Source organism: Takifugu flavidus, chromosome 21, assembly GCF_003711565.1.
Source record: "Takifugu flavidus isolate HTHZ2018 chromosome 21, ASM371156v2, whole genome shotgun sequence".
NCBI lineage: Eukaryota > Metazoa > Chordata > Actinopteri > Tetraodontiformes > Tetraodontidae > Takifugu > Takifugu flavidus.
In genome coordinates, this window is record NC_079540.1 from 4,984,193 (window position 1) to 5,005,399 (window position 21,207).

Sequence of the window (21,207 nt, forward strand, 5' to 3'; positions counted from 1 at the left end):
TAAATCGGGATGCTGGAACACCTCGCGGTCGTATCGAGAGTTCATAGAAAGAGTGAGTTTTTGTGGGTTTGGGTTTTCCCACTAACGCCCAAAAAGCATATAGTTCTTCATAAACGTATGTAAACACCCACCAGATTTCCGCTCTGCAAGCTCGGAGCCTCGCCAAAGTTCGGTGCTCTTTTTTTCATCTTTCACTGCATTTTTTTTTTCATTTCAAGTTTAAATGCGATTCCAGAGCCCCGCCGCTCTGGCCCGTTTGTTGGTCGCCCAACTTTGTCCAGTGTTTACTGAACACTTTGGATTAGCTCTTCTAACTTATGGATGTGAACACACGTCTGTTGATCCTGATTGGACCGGACTGGGTGGCGTTCTCACAGCGCTAACTGTCACCGCGCTGAGAGGTCAAACAGAAGCAGCAACACAGCTTATATAAGTCACAATAACAAGAGCGGGGGAGAAGTGTGTGTGTGCGTGTGTGTGTGTGTGTGTGTGTGTGTGTGTCCGTGTTCAAAATAATCAACCATAGATTTTTCATTTTTCTGAATAATTATCCAATAATAACATGGTCCTGTTGCCAGTTTCACTCTATATGTGACACACGTGACCCACGTGGATGACCTAGCATAATATTGTGTGCTTTTAGGTCACATGATGGAGTTATTAGTATAATCAGTCACGGCGGATGAAGGGATGGGCACATACAGCCAACAAAACAGTAATAATTTCATGAATTTATGTCAAATTTGTAATGCAGCCTTTAAAGATGATTGCCTTGTTGGTCATCCTGGCACCCGTGTGCATGAGACTGGTCCAAAGCTAGTCAAAGGTTTAGCATTTGTGTCTTAAAGAGGCTCTTAAATCATTTATATATAAAAAATTTCAATGTTCCGCTTTGAAAATATAGCAGATGCAGAACAAACTCTATGGGTTTATGCCAATCGAGCCGATGTGAGACTGGCCTGCTACCGCGGCTGCGAGCTCGGGGAGATCTGCTCTGCGTCCAGCCTAAACGGGAACTGGCGTTTCTTTCTCAAAACCCATCGGGGTTTTTTTGCGTCGTTGGAATTTTTCCCTTTTTTTTCCCCTCCTCAGAAAATGTGAGTTCAGCTAGAAGAGACGTGTTTCTCACTCGACCTGCTTCTTTTCCACTTGTTTATCACAGGGCGGCGCCCTCTCGACCACGGGGTTTGACTTTCCCGTGCGACTCTCACGTGCGGCGTCATCCTACAGGTGCGGAACGACAGAAGGAAACCTGAACGTCTCCGAAAGAAAAAGAAGGCCGATCCAATTGACGGCGGCTTCGGAGATCCGAGGGCCAGCGCGGCTTTAGGGACCTACATCTGGGTTGCAGGGTAGGTGCTAGGAAAGGAAAACTCTAAATCCGAGCCTGATTTAGAAAGACATCCCGCCGGGGAGGGGTGGCGGGCGGAACGTCACATCAGAGGAGCGAAGGCCAACAGAGGGAGAGGTGTAGAGGAGCAGGAGCGAGGGAAGAAGGGAGATTTTCTATAAGCAGAAGCTAAAGAGGTCAGACGCTTACTTTCTGGGTCAGAGCGCATTAGACAGGCAGCCGTACTCAGCCGTCCTCGCAGCCCCGTGGCGACGCGGCGATGTCGACAGGCTTCCTCTAACTGTGACCGCACATTAGGCACTTACTGTGAGCCATACAGTACAGCTCAGGGCGTCAACACATAAAGTTGCCCTTTACTCTAATCCACAGCATAAAAGGGACACGGGCCTGCATCTGAGCAGCTGGCAGCCGGGCCGTGTACGAGACGACTGGCATGAATGTTAACCTTAACTCTGCTCCCGCCCCCGGGAACGCCGCTCGGGGCGTAAACATTTGGAGGCAACACAAGCAGGACGTGGTACGGAAAGCAATTTTGTAACTGCCACTAAACTGTCAGCGGGGCATATGGTATATATTCTATGCTGACGACGCTCAGCTCTGCCTTTAAGACAGCGTTGGAATGTTGCCATTTAATCTTTGACGGCTCGCCGCTTGCCGATCCGGTTCTCCTAATAAGAGGGAAGCTGCCCTTAGTGGCTTCAGGGCAACAGGACTCTTTTGTTCGGAATAATAATTAAATACTCATATTTCTCTGTTGTGGCTCACAGTTTTGTCCCAGTCGTCTCCCAACACAGACTGGCCAAAATAGGTGATGGGATCAGACGTCCAGGGTTCGAACCTTGCTACATATGTTGTAAATACACAGGGACTGATTCCCAGTCCCTGGGGTAGGAGGGGTGGGGGGGCAGTGGTCCAGTACTTTGTTGTTCGGGGGCAGAACCGTTCATCCCTATGGCCCAGGCTGGGATAAACAGGGCTGGAACTGACTCAAAGGCTCAGGATTTAATCTCAAACCCACAATAAGGTGCAAAAACTTTACCGCATTAACCACAGTTTGAGAGTTTCTGACCTGCGCCATTCGGTAGCTCAGCGGGGGAAATTTAGCATTTCCCGTGTTTGCCGTTATTGACCCGCGCTGGATAGATGGCGGCAGATCTTTCCGCTGCAGCCACAACCGAACAAAACACGCCATTCAGGCCTCATCCATAAAATGGGCTCAAAGAGTGACTTGGAAAAAACAGGAATTATCTTTCAAGGACAAATAATAGACCGAACTTCACTGAAAGCAGCAATTAGACAAAGGAGACAAGAGCGAGCAGGAGAAAAGGCAAATATCTTTCCAATTATCAGCTCTGGAGCATGTCCTTAAGAGCGAGCTGAAAGGACAGGTTATTAAGCTTTAATGCATCACAGCATAGGAACCATTCAAGGCCTTCTCCCTCATTATACCTACAACCGTGGCTTTAGATGTGCTAGTGTGCACGTGCGCGCTCCCAGCTAAGCACCTCATACAACACTAAACGCTTAAACACTGGTAATGAGAGTGTGAGTGCTGGCTAGTCCGCTTACAGAGGGAATAATTGCAGATTTAGCCAACAAGGGCATTTTCATTCTCCTGTATAAATGGGATTAGCGCACGTACGGCAAAACAAGCGTCACGCTTTCCTAATAAACCCAGAGAAAATGCAGTTGGGAGCAAAGAGTGTATAGATCGAATAAAATTCTGATCATTTAGTTACATTTTCAAGGTGTTTAGGAACAAAGGGGCAGAGTATGGAGCAACATCTCTTAAATAGGACCCAAAGGGATCCATTAGCACGTTCTTTCTCTCTTTTTATCCATAGAACATTTCTACACGCGGACAGATGAGGTGAGTGATCAGGGCTTCTCTGAAAAATGATGCATATCCTGAAGGATGTGTTTTGAGCGTGAAGCCGCTCGGCACGCCGGGACACTTGGCGCGGGCAGGGGCCGCCATCTGAGCACATTAGCGGGGACAGGACGCCGCCGAACATCCATTCTGAGCCACCGGGATCAATGAAGAAGTATCGGCTGGTGTACTTATGCTCAGTCAGCCACTAACTCTCCTTCTGTCCTTCCCTGCATCCAGTGATCATCGCCATGCGCGCGCACGGGGGCCCCGAGTCTGATGAGGAGGATTTTCCATAGATGGGATGATTAATGTGCCTGTTTGAAGATGCTGAGTGAGATTGATGCTGCCCGCTATCCCCTCAATGCCTAATCTTTCATCCTTACAGTAAATATGACACAATGCCCATATGCATGCAAAAATAGCCTGATTACAAACAGCTTGCAAGCACTCGTCTCTTTTAATGATTACATCCAAAGGCACTCTCCCAGTCAAACGGCTGTTACCCTTAATGAAATTAGCCAATCACGCCATCTTACTCCTCTGGAAGTAAGGAGTTTCCACAGGGGTCACTTGGCTAAGTAACCCTCGTTAAGCTAGTCTAATGCAAATGAAATGCAAATCTGGCTAAAACGGAACACTGGTTAATTTGGCCTCCTGACATTGCAAACAGTCACGGGGGGGTGCGATGCAAATTGCATGCAAATGACAACTGACAGGCTTTGTCTCTATTGGCTAAAGGGTAAGAGCTGGCGGGTTGGTGTTGGCGTCTGGTTTTTGTCTATGCAAATATTTGAAGTATCCAAGTGGAACTAAAGAAAGTAAATATACACTGGGGAGCGGGGGAGAGGTTCACGACAGGTCAGGAGGCTGTCATCGCAGCAGCTGAACCGTTCTACACCCACACCGCGCAAGAGAGGAAAAATACAGACCTCAAACCAAAGAACAAGGGGGAAGTAGACATCACATTCCAGCCACTCCGCTTATGCTGAAGCCAGGAACCAGCTGTGTGTGTGATCCTGCCAAATCCTGCATCATCTGGAGTCGCGCCTCCGATTTTCACTCCTGAGATCCTTAAAAAGCCCCGATATGAACGTGACAATCTGCTCGATCGTCACAGGAGGAATCTAAAGCCAAAGCTCCTCCGTGAAGAGGTCGACGCGGCGTACAGACAAGCCCCTGACGGCCACGTGACGGCGGAAAATCGTTTTCTTTAATGCGGACCCGTACGCCGAGCAGCATTATGGATTCAGAGAGATAGCTGCGCTTGATTGATCTCGCTCCCTCCGCAGTCGACCGACAACAGGAGCGGCAAAAAAGCCCCTGCTTTCATTCTGCTCGGCGCTTTGACCTCTGCTCCCACCCCACCTTTAACGTTCCAGGTTCCAACAACGTCCGCCACTCAAGTCAGCTCTGCGCTGGCCTCCGGGGGACACGGTGATGTCAGCAACGAAAAAGTTCATTCTACATCCATCAAAAAAAAAAAAAGCTATCACAAGGTTAGATAGAAGATTGAAGTGCATGTGCGCCTCTCAGGCTAATTAATTAATCCACTTAAGTAGCAGGCGTGAAGAAAGAAAACGTGGATTTGACCTTAAATAACTGGTGGCGTGATGAACTTTGCACACGCACTTAAAAGAAATATGACACACTTATTCAACGCTGACCTCGAGTTCTCAGTTTGCTCTTGACTTCTCTTTTGTTCGGAAAGAATAACAAGATTTTATGCTTTGGGAAAGATCTGGAATAAAACACCCGAACCGAGGAACTGCTTAATGTAGGCGTGCCAGCATTTCCAAATATGTAATTAAGCTGGAAAATGTTCCCCTGGTATTTCGAACAGTCTGCAATAACATCAGAGGAAGCTATCAAAGCCTCTTAACCATTACCGATCCTTCATTCTGCTGGAAGAGTGTGTCGCTAACTTTTCTGTGCATCAACCTACGCACAGCTGGAGGTCCTCCAGCCTTTCCTCCCGAGCCAGACCTCGTTTTTCCCACCCTCGGTCCTTCATCTTTCAGCAAAAACACAGAGGATCGCTCGTCCTGGCAGACGCGACACCCTGAAAAGCTCTAAAAAGAGGATTTTCATTAAAGACCGGAGGGGAGTCTCAGCATGCCGCCCGCCGCTTTACCTCCATCGTTTAGCCTGACATCAGAGCTTTATTAAAGACATATCCGGATGTGCACGTAGGGGTTGTTCACGTGTGCTCGCGCTCAACTGTTGCTCTGGATCCCGAGGCCCTCTGAGTCAGCCTGCGCAGCCGCCAAGCACACCTATGCTGCACACCTCACGCTCTGACTCAAACTCCTCCTGTCCTGCTCCCTCGCTGTTCCTTTCATTCATAAACCTAAAATGTTGTCCAGACAGCCGATTGGCTGCGAGCGCGGCGCACAGAAAGACGGCGCGCTCCTGCCGTAGCCAATGGCAGAGCCGTAGTACGCACTCTCCCTCTCTCTGGCGTGCTTTCACACTCCCTCTTTAACCCATTTTGGTTCTCTCATCCCAGTGCATTGCGGCAGTCAAACCAACAGCGCGCCTGAGGAGAGCGCAGCATCGAAACAGCAAGGTACAGTCACATCACAGTCAGCCCGCATCTCCAGACTGGACTGCACTTACTTCAAGTCACCCCTTAAGGTCCCCGAGGGGCCAAGTCTTAAGTGGCGGCCCTTTAAGCTGTTTCTGTAGTTTGTCCAGAGGTTTAAAACCTTCCGCGGCACCACCTTCCCATGTAGGTGACAGGGAAAGGCACTCTTAAAATGAAACGTTATTGACTTGATTGATTGGCTGATTGACAGGCATATTGACTGATCTTTAACAGCGCCCCCCTGAGATGGGAGGGGGGCTTACGTCAGGCCTGAATCGATATGACCCAATTCAATATTCACTTTGTTTTTATTCCCCCCCCACCCATGTGCAAATCTTTGAGGCGCAGAGAGGAGAGAAACCAACAGCAACACACATGAATCAATAATAGCTGTGATCCAGTGACTCTCCATGAACCCAAAGTATGTGTGCCAGAGTTTTAGTGAACTGGGTTGACGGGGCTGCGGGCGGGTGTCGAGGCGCAACACTGCCACCTAACGGCGGGATGGGGCGCCGCAGCCTCCCGGTGGATTACATCATCATATTGACAGAGTTGATGTTTTTCTCAGACAAAGAGGCAGCTGCTCGTTGCACGGCAAGGATGCAGGCGTGCGTGTGGGTGTTTGCACGGAATAGACAGGCGAGAAGTTTGCTATTTCTTCAGAACATTTCGTGATCATTAAATGTGGTGTTTGAAGTATTTGGTCGGTAAACTGTTCCATGAATTACCGCACACTCGAGCAGGTTGCCTCACTGCTGACACAGAGATCAGGAGAAAACAACAACGTCAGAGTAAACATTTGCTAATGTTTCGAATCCAGTATTTTAAACCCCCTAGCTTCTCGTAATGTCTGTAAAATATGTGGCTCGTGTAAAGTGTAGAAAAACTAAAAGCTCCAGCAAGGTATTGGGAACTATTTTGAAGAAATTTCTGTCAATGTAACATTCATTTTTTCCAATATCGGAACAAAACAGGCCGTCGCCGAGGTTGCAAACGCCAGTTTCCTTTGATGCCACAGCCACTTTAAAGTAAAATCACAGAAATTATGAGTTTGAAAACGCCGCAGCCCTGTATTGGGGTGTGTGGGGTTACACTGCCACCTACCGGCCAAACCTCCGCTACTGCAGCATCACTGACGGGACAAGCGGTGACGTCATGATCTTTTCCCGAGCTCAGGTGAGAAACCTGATGCGCGCCTGGCATCCAGACAGAAACTGACCAAATTTCCACAGACCTGATTCCCAGAAGGCCATCTGCTCCTGCAGGTCCCCGCATCGCCATCACTGAAGCATGTCTGCTCTGAGGGAACGCTGCAAGAAATCACAAGCAGCATTAAAATACGTCATTTCATTACCTGCATTTGAATTGATAGACATGCATAAAGTCTCTGTACTATTTGAGCTTTGATAGGCTCAGCAGTGTCGGGTAAAATACACACAAATGCAAATAAATACACTGAAACATCGAATATTTAAATGGATATAAGTTGTAGACATACAAAACGCAGTAGCATTTTAATTTGACTGCAGCTTGGAAAAATAACCTAGTCTACAACTTCTTTTTCCTGCCATTTTCCAACAATAAAACAAAAATTCTGTAACCATTCATTTACTGCGTGTTCTGGATCTGAATGCGCGCCAGAAGGGAGCAGGCCTCGATCATTAGAGGGAAAAACACCACTGAATTTGCTGGTTTTGGCAGGTCTGGATTCTGTTTCCTCCAGCTGCTCCGCCTGACCTCTCTTCGGTTTATGGTGCTTCATAATAACAGATGGCTCCACTTTGTGGATGAACTTCTCCTCTAGAGACGAAGAAACCAGCCTTGAGAAGATGAACTGCGGTCAGGTCAAAGAGGAATCAGATGCCGATAAAAAAGTGGCCGGACTGGCAGAGAAATTCGCTCAATTAGCGGCTCAGCTGCAGGATACCGATACCTTTGAATCTTCTGGGTAACAAAAACACATACTTTTAGTTTCTTCAGTTCCTCATGAGAGTCAGGAGCATGAACTCTCATCTACTGACAGAAAAGGGGTCAGGACGGACGTGTGCTCCAGGTGAGGGTGCTTTAAAACATGATTTATTACTTGTGACATGAAAGGAAAAACCAGATTAAATAAAGGACAGCTAGGTGTTTGGCCACAGCAGCAGCAGCTGTAACCATGGTTACTGTTAGTAATAAAGAACGCACCACTGCCAGTGGAACTCCTGTTTGTCTTTTTTCTTTTCCTCCAGGAAAATGTTCAGAAAATTGTTTTGCAGGGGAGGAGAAAGGACCTGTGAACTGCAAAGCTTCTTTTACGAGGGGCTGCTTTTAAAACAGCCACACAAAAAACATCACGACACTCCAACGCCACACAAAACACACGGTTCCATGCATATTTTATTGGGCGACATCGTTCCGTGGCGAGTGGTATTTTCACCCCAATCCGAAGAGTCACAAAAATATCTCCTTTTCTTTGTTCACACACACTAAAAAAAAAAAAATTAACCAAGCCCACTTTGACCTGGAGCGGCAGTTTAAAAAAAAAAAATCATTCAAAGCAGTTGTTTTGGATCCCTGTGGATCCCCGTTTCAGGGGTCCATGGGCGTCTGGTTCAGGTCAGAGGGAAGGTGGCAGTGATGCCCCATTCAGCTGCTGCTCTTCGAGGGACACGTTCAGAGGCGGAGCGGCGTTCACAAAGCTTTACCGATCACCAGTGGGATGGAAGGTGGACACTGGCGGGGCCGTGCTCGACGCAGCCGATGGGGATTGTTGCAACGGACCGAAGGGCCCAGAGCTGCTGCCATTCAAGACACAGGCGCGAGTGGTGTCATTAGGGAAAGGCTCATCGGTGCAGAGGAACGCCTCAATGGGGCCTTTTGTGCTGGCGAGGTGGACCTGAAGGCTCTGATCAAAGATGCGTTTTAGTAACTCAACGCAACGAACGACCTGGTACTTTCACTAAAATTCGACTCATGGTTATTTAAAGGGGAGACGGTCGTTACAAAAACCTACCTCGACTGGGTGTGGCACCTCCAGTTTTGTCCCCGGAGGGGCTTTGATTACAATCACAGTCTGTTCTTTCAAGTTGGGAATCCTCTGGACATCTTCATAAGTTAAATAGGCAAATGTGATCATCAAGGTTAAGGAAAATGTCTTAGGTAGTTGGTCCCTTTTTGTTTTAATAGTTTACTGCAGCACCATTATGCACAAACTAAACACACATTCCGCTCACACTCAAAAGACAACACATTGTTTAGTAGCCTAAAAAGGTTACCAAACTTTTTTTTTTTGATTTCTCCTGCAGAATGGGTCAAAGGATATCTTTGGGTGTATGTGTTGTGAGACATCTGATGAAGCTGCCCTGTACAGGAGTTAATCAGCTCGTCCAGTTTCCTTTCTGTCTGAATGAGAATGTTCATCTCATGAGACAGGATGTCGGACTTATTCCCTCTGGGCGCAGATGTCAGGACAGAAAAGAGCAAATTTCAAGTGCAAAGTTAGGATTAGACTTCAAACTGGGTCAATTGATTAAAAATAGGTAGATGAAAGAACTGAGGAAACAAACAACTCATACTCACAACCATTCAATATGGTTTTTTGACTTCTTCCTGGCGAGCGAGATCCCTTCCAGAACGTTAGTGACATCATAGAGTCGTCTTTTAGGGACTTTTAGTGTCTTAGCAAGGGCATTTAAGTCTATCACTCTACTACAGGAATCCCGCAGTATCATACAAACCCTTTGCGTCAGAAAACATAGTGAGGTATCATATCGGGGTCTTTTTGCTGTGCGGCTGATAGGAGGATCTGGACAGGTGAGGATTCAGAAGATTTCATAGTTATTCTTCAATTCCCAGAATATCGTGAGAGCAAATATTTATTCACTGAATCAGTTGTTACTATTAAAAACACCAAGAGTTAAAGGCATATTTTATTCTATAATAAATAACCACATTCCTTTACATTTATAGACTTAAATTGTATTCAGCTTTATAATATTACAGCTGTAGTCCCTACCTTCAGTACCAGATGCAGAGGCCATTGGCTTTAAGACACTGGCAAACCCGCCACCATCCCTGGGTTCTGCAGATTGCTGGCAGAAAACAGTACAAATGTAATCTGTGGATTTAAAAATTAAAAGTTGCTGCACGGTGTTTGAAAGTATAAATGCAGACCCAGGAGTCGTTGCAGAAGCTAGCTTCTCTGAAGTTTGCAATCGCGTGCCTTAACCAATGTTCCGAGATGTCGGGGGAAAAAGACTAGACTTTACTGACTATCTTACCAACTAATCCTTAAAGAAAAAAGGATTCCCTGGTTTATTCCACCATGAAAATAATAACAAACAAAAAAATACGATTTCAATTACTGGGGAAGACTGATACTTGATGCAGGAGTAACGAGCCACTTAACCGGATGTTGAGCTAAAGGAAGGCGTTGGCTTCAAAATAAAAGTATATTTTAATCATTTCTCCAGTAAATAATTATACATGTAACGCGTGTTTAGCCATCATTCTGCTTTTGATTAAAACCAGAAAAATAAACCAAGGTTACATTGGCATGCTTGACGCAAAAAAGTGTTGACTTCCGGTAAATGCAATACTATGAGCGTAACCATTTTATATAACAAACTCGATCATGAACACTACAATAATTCCTTGATGTCGCATTTAGTAAGTTGTGAGAAAAAAAGATCTCGTAAAGGTGCATTATACAGCTAAAGTTGCTAACAATGTTTCATGTGACAGTAGCAGTAAAGAATACATGATAATAGTTGGACATTAAAAAAACACGACAGCGATGCGATTAGATAAAATACTGCGTTATTTCCAAAACAATGAATTAATAATAACGCATACACGTTGTAATGGTTTGAGCTAACCGCATTTCGCGTGTTTTCCAAGTTGGTTTAACTTCATTAAGCATACCTTTGTCTGTTCAGGTATTTCTTCCCTGTACTTGTTCCTTGGGGGGGGGGGGGTGATAGAAGATATGGGAGTAATCAAAGTATTCGCTGTAAAACGCACCTTTCCACTTTTTGAGTCCTATGGGAGCAAAAGAAGCGGCGGGATGGATCAATTCTCGGGAAATCGCGCGTGAATGTGGTCGAAGCGCCTCCGAACACGCTGATCGTGCAGGTAATCCGTTCCTAACTCTCAGTTGTGGCTTCAAAACCAGTGTGATGGAGATGAGGCTTGCTTGCCACGGGTTAAAACCCATTTCCCGCGAAATCTTACAATAAAATATGCACGTAAGCTTCTATTGGTCAGTTGACGGCGTATAACTCTTACGTAACGTCACGTGACTGACCAGGCTTGAACGCCCGTTTTCTGTAAAGTGACCTTTAAAAATAGATTTTGCATTCAAAGTTTAAACCTTTATGCATTTGACAAAATAAAACAGTAAATGCACAACGCAGAATTAAACACAGATGTTTAAAAAACATGTATTTAAATCCCTTCTGCCAAACACAAGACCACTTGAATAGCAGAGCACTGGCTCAGAATGTAAACCACTGACGATCTAAAGAAATCAGGTCAATTGGTCAATTAAAATGCGCACATGTAATCCGAAAATATGCCATGACTTTGAAAAATTGCATCGGTCCTTTGGAATGAAAGCATATTGGGAGCTGGAAATTTTAATGAGACATTTCTACTGATGTTTGCACACTAGAGTTGACACGGGCCTCTAAAATGGTATGGTCCACACAAATCATTAATAAACAAACTCTGAATAGCATCAGTCATCATCATCAAACTTGATCTTTTTTCCCTGGAAAGCCATGATCTGTCCTTGCTGCTCCTTTCTTTTCTTGCTGGCCTCCCAGGATGGATGCAGCGCCTGCTGGGGTGCCTGATGGGAAAATCCACCTCCACCCCTGTGAGCCTTTAGCCTGAAAGCCTCCCCTGCGCCGCGTCCCCTCCCTCTGCTGCCAAAGCCAAATGCCTTCTTCGAGGAATCATTTTTAGAATTGAATGAGTGTCTTTCTGTGTCTCTTTCCTGCTTGTGGAATCTTGACTTTTTACCAAAATCTCTCTGCATCCCCTGGCTTCCTTTTGGGTTTCCTCTAAATATATCCCCACCTCTCCCTGCACCGCTTCCAGCAGCACCTTTAGCAAGGGAAGAACAAAAAACTGACTGAAAGGAGGTCGCTTTGGGCTTCAGGTCAGGCTTGACCTCGTTGTTTGCGTCTGCCTTTGTTTCATGTCCATCGCGGCGTTCTGTACCAGCTTCTGTTTTCTGTTTCTGTTTTTTCTTCTTGAATTTGCTCACTTTGCCGATAAAGAACCCGTCGTCGCTGTCGGTGTCCTCGGACTGGGAGGACTGCTTGAGGAAACGTTCCTCTGTGCTGTCATCAAAGTACGGTTTGTCCTCGTCCTCTGATGACTCCGGCGCGCTCTCCTCTTCATCGATCTGCCTCTGAAGTGCAGATTCAGGAGGAGGTTTCTTTTCTTCATCTTTCCTTTGAGGTTTGTTTTTCATCTTGAAATCTTTGACAATTTTTACAGTGGCTGGCTTTGCATTCTTGGGTATACTTTCTTTCATAATTTCTTTTTCAGATTCAGTAAAAGTTGAACCAACGGGATCTTTAAAGACATCGTCCCCTTCCTCACTTTTCTGTGGCTCTCCAGTAACCTCCCCTTCTTGCTCCTCCTGTTTGTCTGGAAGCTGTGGCCGCACGTTTTTTACTTTGTTTTGCTCTTCCTCCTTCCACATTTGTTTTCCACCCTTTGTTCTTTCCTCTTTGAAGGCCTTCACAGCAGATTTTATGGCCTCGATCTTCTTGCTGAACTGAGGGTGGGTGGCGATGCGCGCCACAGCTCGGTCTGAAATGGTCGACTTGGGATTTTTACACACCAGTTCAAAGTTGAGGTTCTTCTGCAATGCTGTTTTGGTCACCTGGCAACAGAAAATCTGTTACTACATACAGAATTTTGCCATTTTTTAAAATATAGTGCTCACATTCAACTTACCACGTCTGGCACCAAGGCCTTCATGGCATGGATTTCCATCAGCAGCCTGTCAGCTCTCCGCTGGTTCCTCTCAATTTCCATCTCTTTCCCCTTTTTCTTCTTAAGGCCGCTGATCTGACGGGTCAGTTTCCTGATGATTAATGCTCTCACCCTCTTCACCTCCTTTCTTAATCTCACCACCTCGTTGTTCAGGTTCAAGCTTTCGGACTGTTTGGTTTTGTCCAGTCCGTCTGCATCCTGTGGTGCTGCCTCTGCATCTTTAGTTTCAGCGTTATCATCTCTGCCTTCCTCAACCCCAGGACCTTCCTCCTCTTCCTCTTCCTCCTTAATGTCTTCCTCCAGAATCTCTTTCTCCTCCACAGATGGCTCCATTTTATTTATCCTTTTATAGAAATGACAGAATCTGTGCAGAAATAAATCCACTACAGATCAGTGACTGACACATTTGGTTATTTCTTCATAAAGTATTTTAATTTTGAATTATTTTCAATGTTCCCTATTTGATTATTTTATTTTAAACAGTGTAGTTTATACATTAAATTGGGGTTAAAAAAAACTATAGCGAACAACCTTTGATGTACATTAAGCAGATTCCACATCTATATATTTTATCGTTTTCCTCAATTCCATTTTGAACACCCTGTTTCTGCTTATGCTTAGTTTTGGTGACTTATAAAATGATTTTTAGCACAACAACATGTGTCTTCATTCAGACAAATTGCACAATATCATCGTTTCACACAAGGTTACACCCGAAATTCTAATCCTTAAACATTATTTCATGTTAAATTTAAACGGATCTGAGAGACACTGACGAGCACTAAAACAAACGTGGAGCCAGCATGGGTAACTTGGACTATGAGATTTAAATGGATGTCAGCGGGATGTCAAGATCAACCAAGTTACAACAAACAGCAACCAAAACATGATAAAACGGTTACCTAAAATAAATGTAACGAGCATCCTTACCGTTCGAAATGTAAAAATTAAACATTTAAAAACCGACAGAAACATCGCCAGCCCACGGCGGCGGCCATGTTGAATCTGACGCCGACGACGTCACTGTGACGTCAGACGCAAACGAAGGGACGCAGCGTGTCGTGAAAGGGGGAGGGCCTTACGCGGACTGTTTTTATTTATTTCTTTGTTTCATGTGCATAAAACAACAACAGTGGCGGATAATTGAAGAAGTCTGAATATTAGGATGAGCGAATGACATTTTTAGTTCCAGCCACCGCAGCGATATCACAAGTCAACCAACTGGGGGAGGATGAAGCGGCGCAATGCGGACTGCAGCAAACTCCGACGGCCGTTAAAACGGAACCGAATCACCGAGGGTATATATAGCAGGTACAAAAAAGGGGCTGGAGGGACGTTATTGTATAACAATGGCGCCTCTCTGCATATGTCAAGACTGGAGTGCCTTTCTCTGCGATCCCATCCGAGCGAGCTTCAGTTTCTGGCTGCAGAAGAAGCTAACAGAACACGTCGGTGTATTGTTAAAATTAGAGGCCCCTGCGTTACTTGTGTGACATATTGTCAACGGCTTTTTTTTTTTTTTCGCTTCCGATTTCCCAGTTAAAACCCGTCTCAATTTGAATGAAACATGGCCACGGGGGTCCGTGTCGAGAGCCGTGACGCACAACACAGCCAGTTTAATTGAATTCTATGTTTGACCAGTCAAAGAAAAACGGCCGTTGTGATGAAAATGTGAGGTTTCATTGAGATGCCAAGACGACGGCGGTGTGAGAAACGTTGGGTCCGGGCTGCCGCCGAGTGCTGGGGGGCTCCCCTGCGGTGTTCATTTAGACAGATCGGTGAGAATTAACGTGCAAGAAACATTTTAAATCGGGACTCAAAGAGCGCAGGCAAATAATTGAGGTAAATGAGATTTACAGGTTGTTGCCAGGCCAGAGAACCCGCAACAGCTGTTCTCTGGACATGCCCGGACACGACAGTCTATACATTTTTGTTCTGTTATTCTCTTCTCTTTTCTCCTGCTTTTATTTTGTAATTATACTGCAAACTGGACGCGTTGTTCTTAAAAGCAAACAAACATGAGGCTGGTGCATAATCTGAGAGTTAAATGCTTATCTTAATACAGAATAAATCCCCAGAAATATCCCTGTTTTCTTTCCTCCACATTCTCTTTTGCAGCACATTCCTGTACCTGAAGTTCTTGGTGGTGTGGGTGTTAGTCCTGCTGGCTGACTTTGTGCTGGAGTTCAGGTTCGAGTACCTGTGGCCCTTCTGGCTCTTTATCCGGAGTGTCTACGACTCTTTCAGATATCAGGGACTGGTAAGGCTTTCTTTTCTATCACCCAGAACTGAGCTTTCGGCCTGACGGTGCATGTAGTGGATCCCTGTTTCACACAGCAAATAATCAATGGAAACAACTTATGTGCTCAGCATGGTTACAGCACTGAAACACTTAAATGGGATATCGATTGCACGTCGCCATGATGGCGTCATACTTTTAAAATATGGAGGGTTAAATGTGTGCAAAAACTACGCATCAGCATTATGCGGCCGGGGGTTGACACACAAACTGGCGAAGTCTCCCAGGGTACATATAATTTATAGTATTTCTACAGCATTTTTAGGAGATATATCACTCTTTTGTGCCCAGGCGTTCTCTGTGTTCTTCGTGTGTGTGGCGTTTACGTCAGACATCATCTGCCTTCTATTCATCCCCGTCCAATGGCTGTTTTTCGCCGCCAGCACCTACGTATGGGTCCAGTATGTCTGGCACACAGGTCAGTTCAACTTCTAGTCTGTGCCAACAGCCATCTTTACCTCAAAGCATTAGTGCACAAAATCTCAATTGCCAAGTTTCAGAAGTGCTGATTATTCGTTTTGTTGTACTTGTGTGCAGAAAGAGGAGTCTGTCTGCCTACGGTGTCCCTGTGGATCCTGTTTGTGTACATTGAAGCTGCCATACGGTTCAAAGATCTAAAGAATTTTCATGTAGACCTCTGCCGGCCTTTTGCTGCCCACTGGTAAATGACAAAATCCTTTTAAAAGTATCCACTTCTTCATGGATCGCACGTTAATATCTGACTGGTTTCTCCCCCAGCATCGGCTACCCAGTGGTGACTCTGGGCTTTGGCTTCAAGAGCTATGTTAGCTATAAGATGCGTCTGAGGAAACAGAAGGAGGTGCAGAAGGAGAATGAATTCTACATGCAGCTTCTCCAGCAGGCGTTGCCTCCAGAGCAACAGATGCTACAGAGGCAGGAGAAGGAGGCAGAGGAGGGTGAGAAGCATGCAACACAGACGTTTGTCAACAAAGCGCACAGGCAGTGTGGGTCAAAGTGGGCAAATGCGTCATTGTGATATTGTTGGAGGAGGTGCACACATTTAGCCACGGCTAATTGGAACCATATAATATAGCTTTCTTATGCCAGCTATATTATATTTATTAGTGTAGCTGTCTGCTTTGAGGGACTATTGTGGTTTATTGTTCCTCAAGTCCAGCTGAGCTTTTGACATTCTGACTAGTCAAAATGTCTGCAGTCCTTTGAGAGGCTGCTAATGTTTTCACCCCCATGAAACATTAGGCTGTCCACTCCAGTGCAGCTGTGTTGCATTAATGTGTTTGTTTTCTCAATGGATACAACATCCAGGCAAAGAATTTAATATGCTTCTTCTTTTTTTTTAAAAAAAAATTGCTGCTGACACTGTTTGCTTTTTCTCTCTCTTCTATGTTCAGTCGCTAAAGGCAACTCAGAGGTAGAACCCTCAGTAACGTCCCAAAACGGGGCACCTCCTGGAAAGAAAAGCTCCACACTCCCATTACCTGAACTGGAATACCGGGAAAAAACAAAGGACAGTATTGGAAAAGAGCGTGAGGGCAAAAAAGTTGGAATCAACAACAACAGTATTATACACCCCCTGGACTCCAAACTACAGGAGACGGAGTATATAGAGAACTACGCTGGGGCGAAGAGACTGAATAACGACCTGGCAGGAGAAAACACTGACAGCAACACACATCCTACTTCTAAGGAGGAAATGGCGGGGACAGGGAAGAACTACAAAAATAACACTGGAGGTGGGGGAACCATTTCTAACTCCTCTCCGCGGAATCACAGTTCTTCAAATGGCAGCGTGCCACCTGGTTCCTCAGCTAAGAACGAGAAGAAGCAGAAGGGTGCAGGGAAGGCCCAGAAGGACCCGGTGGAGAACTGCATCCCCAACAACCAACTGGGCAAACCAGACGCTCTAGTACGGTAAGACACGTGCGCTTTTTTACAGCTGTTAGTTACCTGGTGTACTGCTGTCTCTCAGCTGCTTGTGTCACCCTTCTCTTTCCTGAAAGACTGGAGCAGGACGTGAAGCGCCTGAAGGCAGACCTCCAGGCCAACAGGCAGCTGGAGTCGGAACTGCGGAGTCAGCTGTCTTCTCTGAGCAGCCAGGACCGCAGCCTTCGCTCAGAGCTGGGCCAGCTTCGCCAAGACAACGAGCTGCTGCAGAACAAGTGGGTGCACACACAGCACGTGGACGTTGACGTCACAGCGTTACGCAATCAATGTCTTCTACTCGCCAGGGCGGTGAAATATTTCGCCACTTAATTAAGAACCATCGTGGACACAGAACAGGACATGGGTTTTGGAAAATTACAGAACTGTAACTTCTACAGCTCGCCAGTAGGACATTATATTGCAGTGATATATTATAGGTTATGTTCTAAAAAACTTGTGAATGATTTCCATCTTCTGATGGCATGTTTCATGTAAATATGATGCGCCCCACCAACAGTAGTAAGTAGCATCTGGCAGCACTGTCGATGTCTGAGGCAAATGATGTTAGTTTGATTGCAACAACCGTGCATATTCTTTGTTTCCACATTAGACTCCACAGTGCCGTCCAGGCTAAGCAGAAAGATAAACAGACCATCTCTCAGCTGGAGAAGAGGCTAAAAGCAGAGCAGGATGCTCGCACCGTGGCTGAGAAACAGCTGGCTGAAGAGAGGAAGAGGAAGAAGATGGAAGAGGCCACCGCTGCCAGAGCTGTAGCATTAGCTGCCGCTACCAGGTTCACACTTTTAGTGCATTAAAGGGAAAAAAAAAGAATTAAATGTAAATACATGCAAATAGTTAAACAGGAAGTGAAAAAATCAGTTTGATTTTTGGCAAATTGATTCTAATCACATAGTTTCTTCTCCCTGTCCAACAGAGTGGAGTCAACAGACACTTTGCGTAGTCGTATACGAGACCTCGAGACCGAGTGTAAGAAGCTTACCATGGACATGAAACTTAAGGAGGAACAGATTAGGGATCTGGAGGGGAAGTGTCAGGTAAGGAGGAGGAAAATTCCAGGAGAAACCAAAAGAGTAGGATTTCTGCCTGCTTTAAGCATTTTTCCTCCATGTCTCGTACCATTACGTCTCCTACTCTCCCCCGCACACACTGCAGGTGACGGTGGGCAGGTCAAAACACTCCCACTATGGCCCCACATACGTTCCAGTTGTCAGAACTGACTTGTCCTTCTAGGTCGAGAAAATAGAGGGAGGAGAGCGCTTAATCTTGTGTTGGATGTCAACAAATGGCATCATACTGAGACCGAGATAAAAGATAAAAACATCTCTGCTGTTTTAGCAACATCAAATTGGACCAGATGAAGATGTGAAAACTGAGGATAATGTACAGTGCTGTCATCAGTAAATTACTTTCTGCTGTAGCTTCCAAAAATGACCCTGCCAACCACTGTCAGGTGACCACCCAGATCATTAGCATGCCAATGGTCCACAAGGGCTATATTTTCAAGCTCGGTCCCCAGCGAGTTCAGACCTGAAGAAGCCTTCTGGATAGAAGGCGAAACGTCTTCAAAGAGGAGAAACACAGTCCAGTTGACAAAGAAAACTACCTCGGACCTGGGTGACTGAGAATCTAGACAGACATCTTCCAAAACGTCATTAAACACCGAACATGCTTTATTTAGTAGATTTCATCTTTTATTTGAGCTTATTCTTTCATTCTATTTCTAATTGAACACGCTTTGTCTCATTTCTATACCAGGAGCTGCGGAAGTATAAGGAGAATGAGAAAGACACGGAGGTTTTGATGTCAGCGCTGTCAGCCATGCAAGAGAAGACCCAGCACCTGGAGAACAGCCTGAGCGCTGAGACCAGGATCAAGCTGGACCTGTTCTCTGCACTGGGGGACGCTAAGAGGCAGCTGGAGATAGCACAAGGTAGGCGCTGCCTGCGGGGATGGGTTAATCATCACTTGAATGGTTTTGAGTGGGATTGCGTAATCGCCCGAATGGCTTCATTGGCGTTTTCTCTGTCTCCTCCAGGTCAGATCCACCAGAGGGAGCAGGAGATCGCAGAGCTGAAGCAGAAGATAGCAGAAGTGATGGCGGTCATGCCCAGCCTGTCCTACTCGTCAGACGGCAGCAACCTCAGCCCCGTCACCCCACACTACTCCTCTAAATTCATGGACAACAGTCCCTCCTCCCTGGACCCCAACGCCTCAGTCTACCAGCCCCTCAAAAAGTGACTGCGACTCCCTCTTTTGTCAGACAGGACTCGGTCTTTTACTTTCTCTTCAGCAGATCTCTGTTTCAGGTCTCTTTTTTTCAGATGGAAAACCCCTGACAATTTTTGCACTCTAAAATATCACAGAAAGACACTCTAACCCTCCATGTTGATGCGTATTTGGCTCCACTTCAGTTCGGTTATGAGAACTATAGTTTCAGAGGGGGGTCATTTAAAATATTTTTCATATAGTTTTAGGATTGTTGCTGTTTAACTGTGACTTGTTCGAACGGGAAAAGAAATGGACGCCAAACTCGGCCGGAAAAGCCGACCCGCAACGCTTCACGTCAGTCTTCTGTTCGGCGTCAACGACCCCACAGCTACATTTTCCTCTACAGCGATGCAACATTTTGATTTTGAATTTCAAGCTTATCGGGGTTGAAGATGTTTTCAGTTCAGGTATTTCAACTAAAACCCACCTGTAAAGATAAGAGATACATGAATGTATGTTTTCCTTTCACCGTTAAATCAGTGATTGTTTAGTAATGTTCGCGTTCAGGTGTGACAATGTCCTTTTTTTCCCCCCCTCCCTAAAATAAGAAAAAAAAAGATTTGCTGCATTCTTTAGACATTCTTCAATCAATTTGCTCTCTTGGTGTTGGAAAGGTCTCCAGGATAGACAATGCAGATGTACTTCAAACAAATGGTAAATCTCACATTACTGCTAGATTTGGCCTGGCACTGCCAAAATAACGTTTACATGTTTATTGCAATCTCTTTTCCTCTCCTCTCTGTGGACCAAATTAGACACCGTTAGGCCATTCTTTTCCCTTGATTTAATGATGTCAAGGTAACCAATTGTTACCGTCATTTGCAGATTTTTACAGTGCCTTGCAGTTTGTCCTTTTTTGAGGTGCAAAAAAACCCAACCCAGAAACACATTTAAAATGCTGGGTATCTAAAAAGCATCAAGCCCAAGATCCTTGTTTCTCCTACGGATGTTTCCTGCTTTTCATTAAAGGATTCTCAATCATTCGATGGCCATCAAATCAATCCTACAGTTACAAATTTAAAGGGAATATGGTACTGGATATGGCACACATCATTACTCTGACAGTCCCTCTATCTGAAACACCAGCCAGACTGATTGTTTATCTTGCCCAAGAGCTGGCGTTTAGTTGTTTACAGTAATGTACATGAACATACAGAGGAATGTGTCTTTTTTTTTTTTTGGCCGTTTTATTTAAGTATGAAGTGCCGAGTGTTGACGTTCTGTTTCCACGTAGCTGTAGCATAATGTTTGCAGAGGAGTGCCGTTTTGTGACGTTAGGACATATTCAGAAGGTGTTGTGTTTACAAGGTTCTGCTCCGATCACCAGGAAGCAGCAGGTGATCAGTCGGCCTGATTGTGTCACTCATAACTTTATTTATTTGATGCGGACTTCTGTTGAGTGGCACATTTCCCCAACATTCTCAGTTGAGTTCCTCTATTTTCTACTTCTAGGAAGGAGTCTGTAAAAGTGTTGTGTTGGGGGGGGGGGGGGGGGAGTTACCTCTCAAACATTTTGACAATGTTCGTGCTGTCATGTTACCTATCTGGGGGGGGGCGGGGGGGTTGGGGGTATTTTTTTGTGAATCGCTCTGGTGTTGTGAGTTTGCAACTTGCTTTTGTAAGTTTGTGTAGGAAGAAGGGAAGGTGGAAAAGTGCTTTGTTTTATCTTTTTATTGTTGAACTATGTTTAATTTCTTCAGCCAGAGTGACGGTGACTGCGTCACACTTTTCACTTTGGCCGTCGCTATTAAAGAAAGTCTTGCTGGTGGCAATGTAGACTGTCCAGTGTGTGTTTCACCATTTCTAATTCAAGCCCAAGATGAGGACAGTGTCCTATTACATTTAGAATATAACAAGATAAATGAATCATGTTTATCTGCACAAACACAAACTTATTTCAGGACTTCTATCCA

At 45.4% G+C, this 21,207-nt stretch overlaps 3 protein-coding genes and 1 long non-coding RNA gene across 6 annotated transcripts; 2 read left to right on the forward strand and 2 right to left on the reverse strand.

Moving 5' to 3' along the window:
* The first annotated feature begins 1,149 nt into the window (after positions 1–1,149).
* On the forward strand, positions 1,150–3,671 carry LOC130518765 (uncharacterized). 2 transcript variants are annotated; one of them, XR_008948138.1, is made up of 3 exons: positions 1,150–1,352; positions 3,196–3,221; positions 3,462–3,671. It is a non-coding gene; the product is annotated as an uncharacterized LOC130518765 (long non-coding RNA). The 2 variants fall into 2 exon arrangements; XR_008948139.1 differs by having other exon boundaries at positions 3,196–3,671.
* A 4,191-nt stretch (positions 3,672–7,862) lies between these two features.
* e2f3 (E2F transcription factor 3) lies at positions 7,863–10,732 on the reverse strand. Its single transcript, XM_057021634.1, has 6 exons — positions 10,714–10,732; positions 9,806–9,881; positions 9,370–9,595; positions 9,111–9,241; positions 8,804–8,916; positions 7,863–8,695 (listed from the first exon to the last, which is right to left on the reverse strand). Exons 2-6 carry the CDS (start codon positions 9,828–9,830, stop codon positions 8,492–8,494), a joined length of 699 nt encoding a protein of 232 aa, XP_056877614.1. The 5' UTR covers positions 9,831–9,881; positions 10,714–10,732; the 3' UTR covers positions 7,863–8,491.
* A 483-nt stretch (positions 10,733–11,215) lies between these two features.
* Positions 11,216–13,872, reverse strand: srfbp1 (serum response factor binding protein 1). 2 transcript variants are annotated; one of them, XM_057021628.1, is made up of 3 exons: positions 13,732–13,872; positions 12,763–13,165; positions 11,216–12,688 (listed from the first exon to the last, which is right to left on the reverse strand). In XM_057021628.1, exons 2-3 carry the CDS (start codon positions 13,132–13,134, stop codon positions 11,528–11,530), a joined length of 1,533 nt encoding a protein of 510 aa, XP_056877608.1. In that variant the 5' UTR covers positions 13,135–13,165; positions 13,732–13,872; the 3' UTR covers positions 11,216–11,527. The 2 variants fall into 2 exon arrangements, with proteins under 2 accessions (XP_056877608.1, XP_056877607.1); XM_057021627.1 differs by having other exon boundaries at positions 13,704–13,802.
* On the forward strand, positions 13,854–21,070 carry maco1a (macoilin 1a). The gene is made up of 11 exons (XM_057021626.1): positions 13,854–14,112; positions 14,920–15,061; positions 15,392–15,518; positions 15,638–15,761; positions 15,839–16,017; positions 16,474–16,993; positions 17,083–17,241; positions 17,616–17,798; positions 17,940–18,060; positions 18,782–18,956; positions 19,062–21,070. Exons 1-11 carry the CDS (start codon positions 14,033–14,035, stop codon positions 19,262–19,264), a joined length of 2,013 nt encoding a protein of 670 aa, XP_056877606.1. The 5' UTR covers positions 13,854–14,032; the 3' UTR covers positions 19,265–21,070.
* The last annotated feature ends 137 nt before the right edge of the window (positions 21,071–21,207 follow it).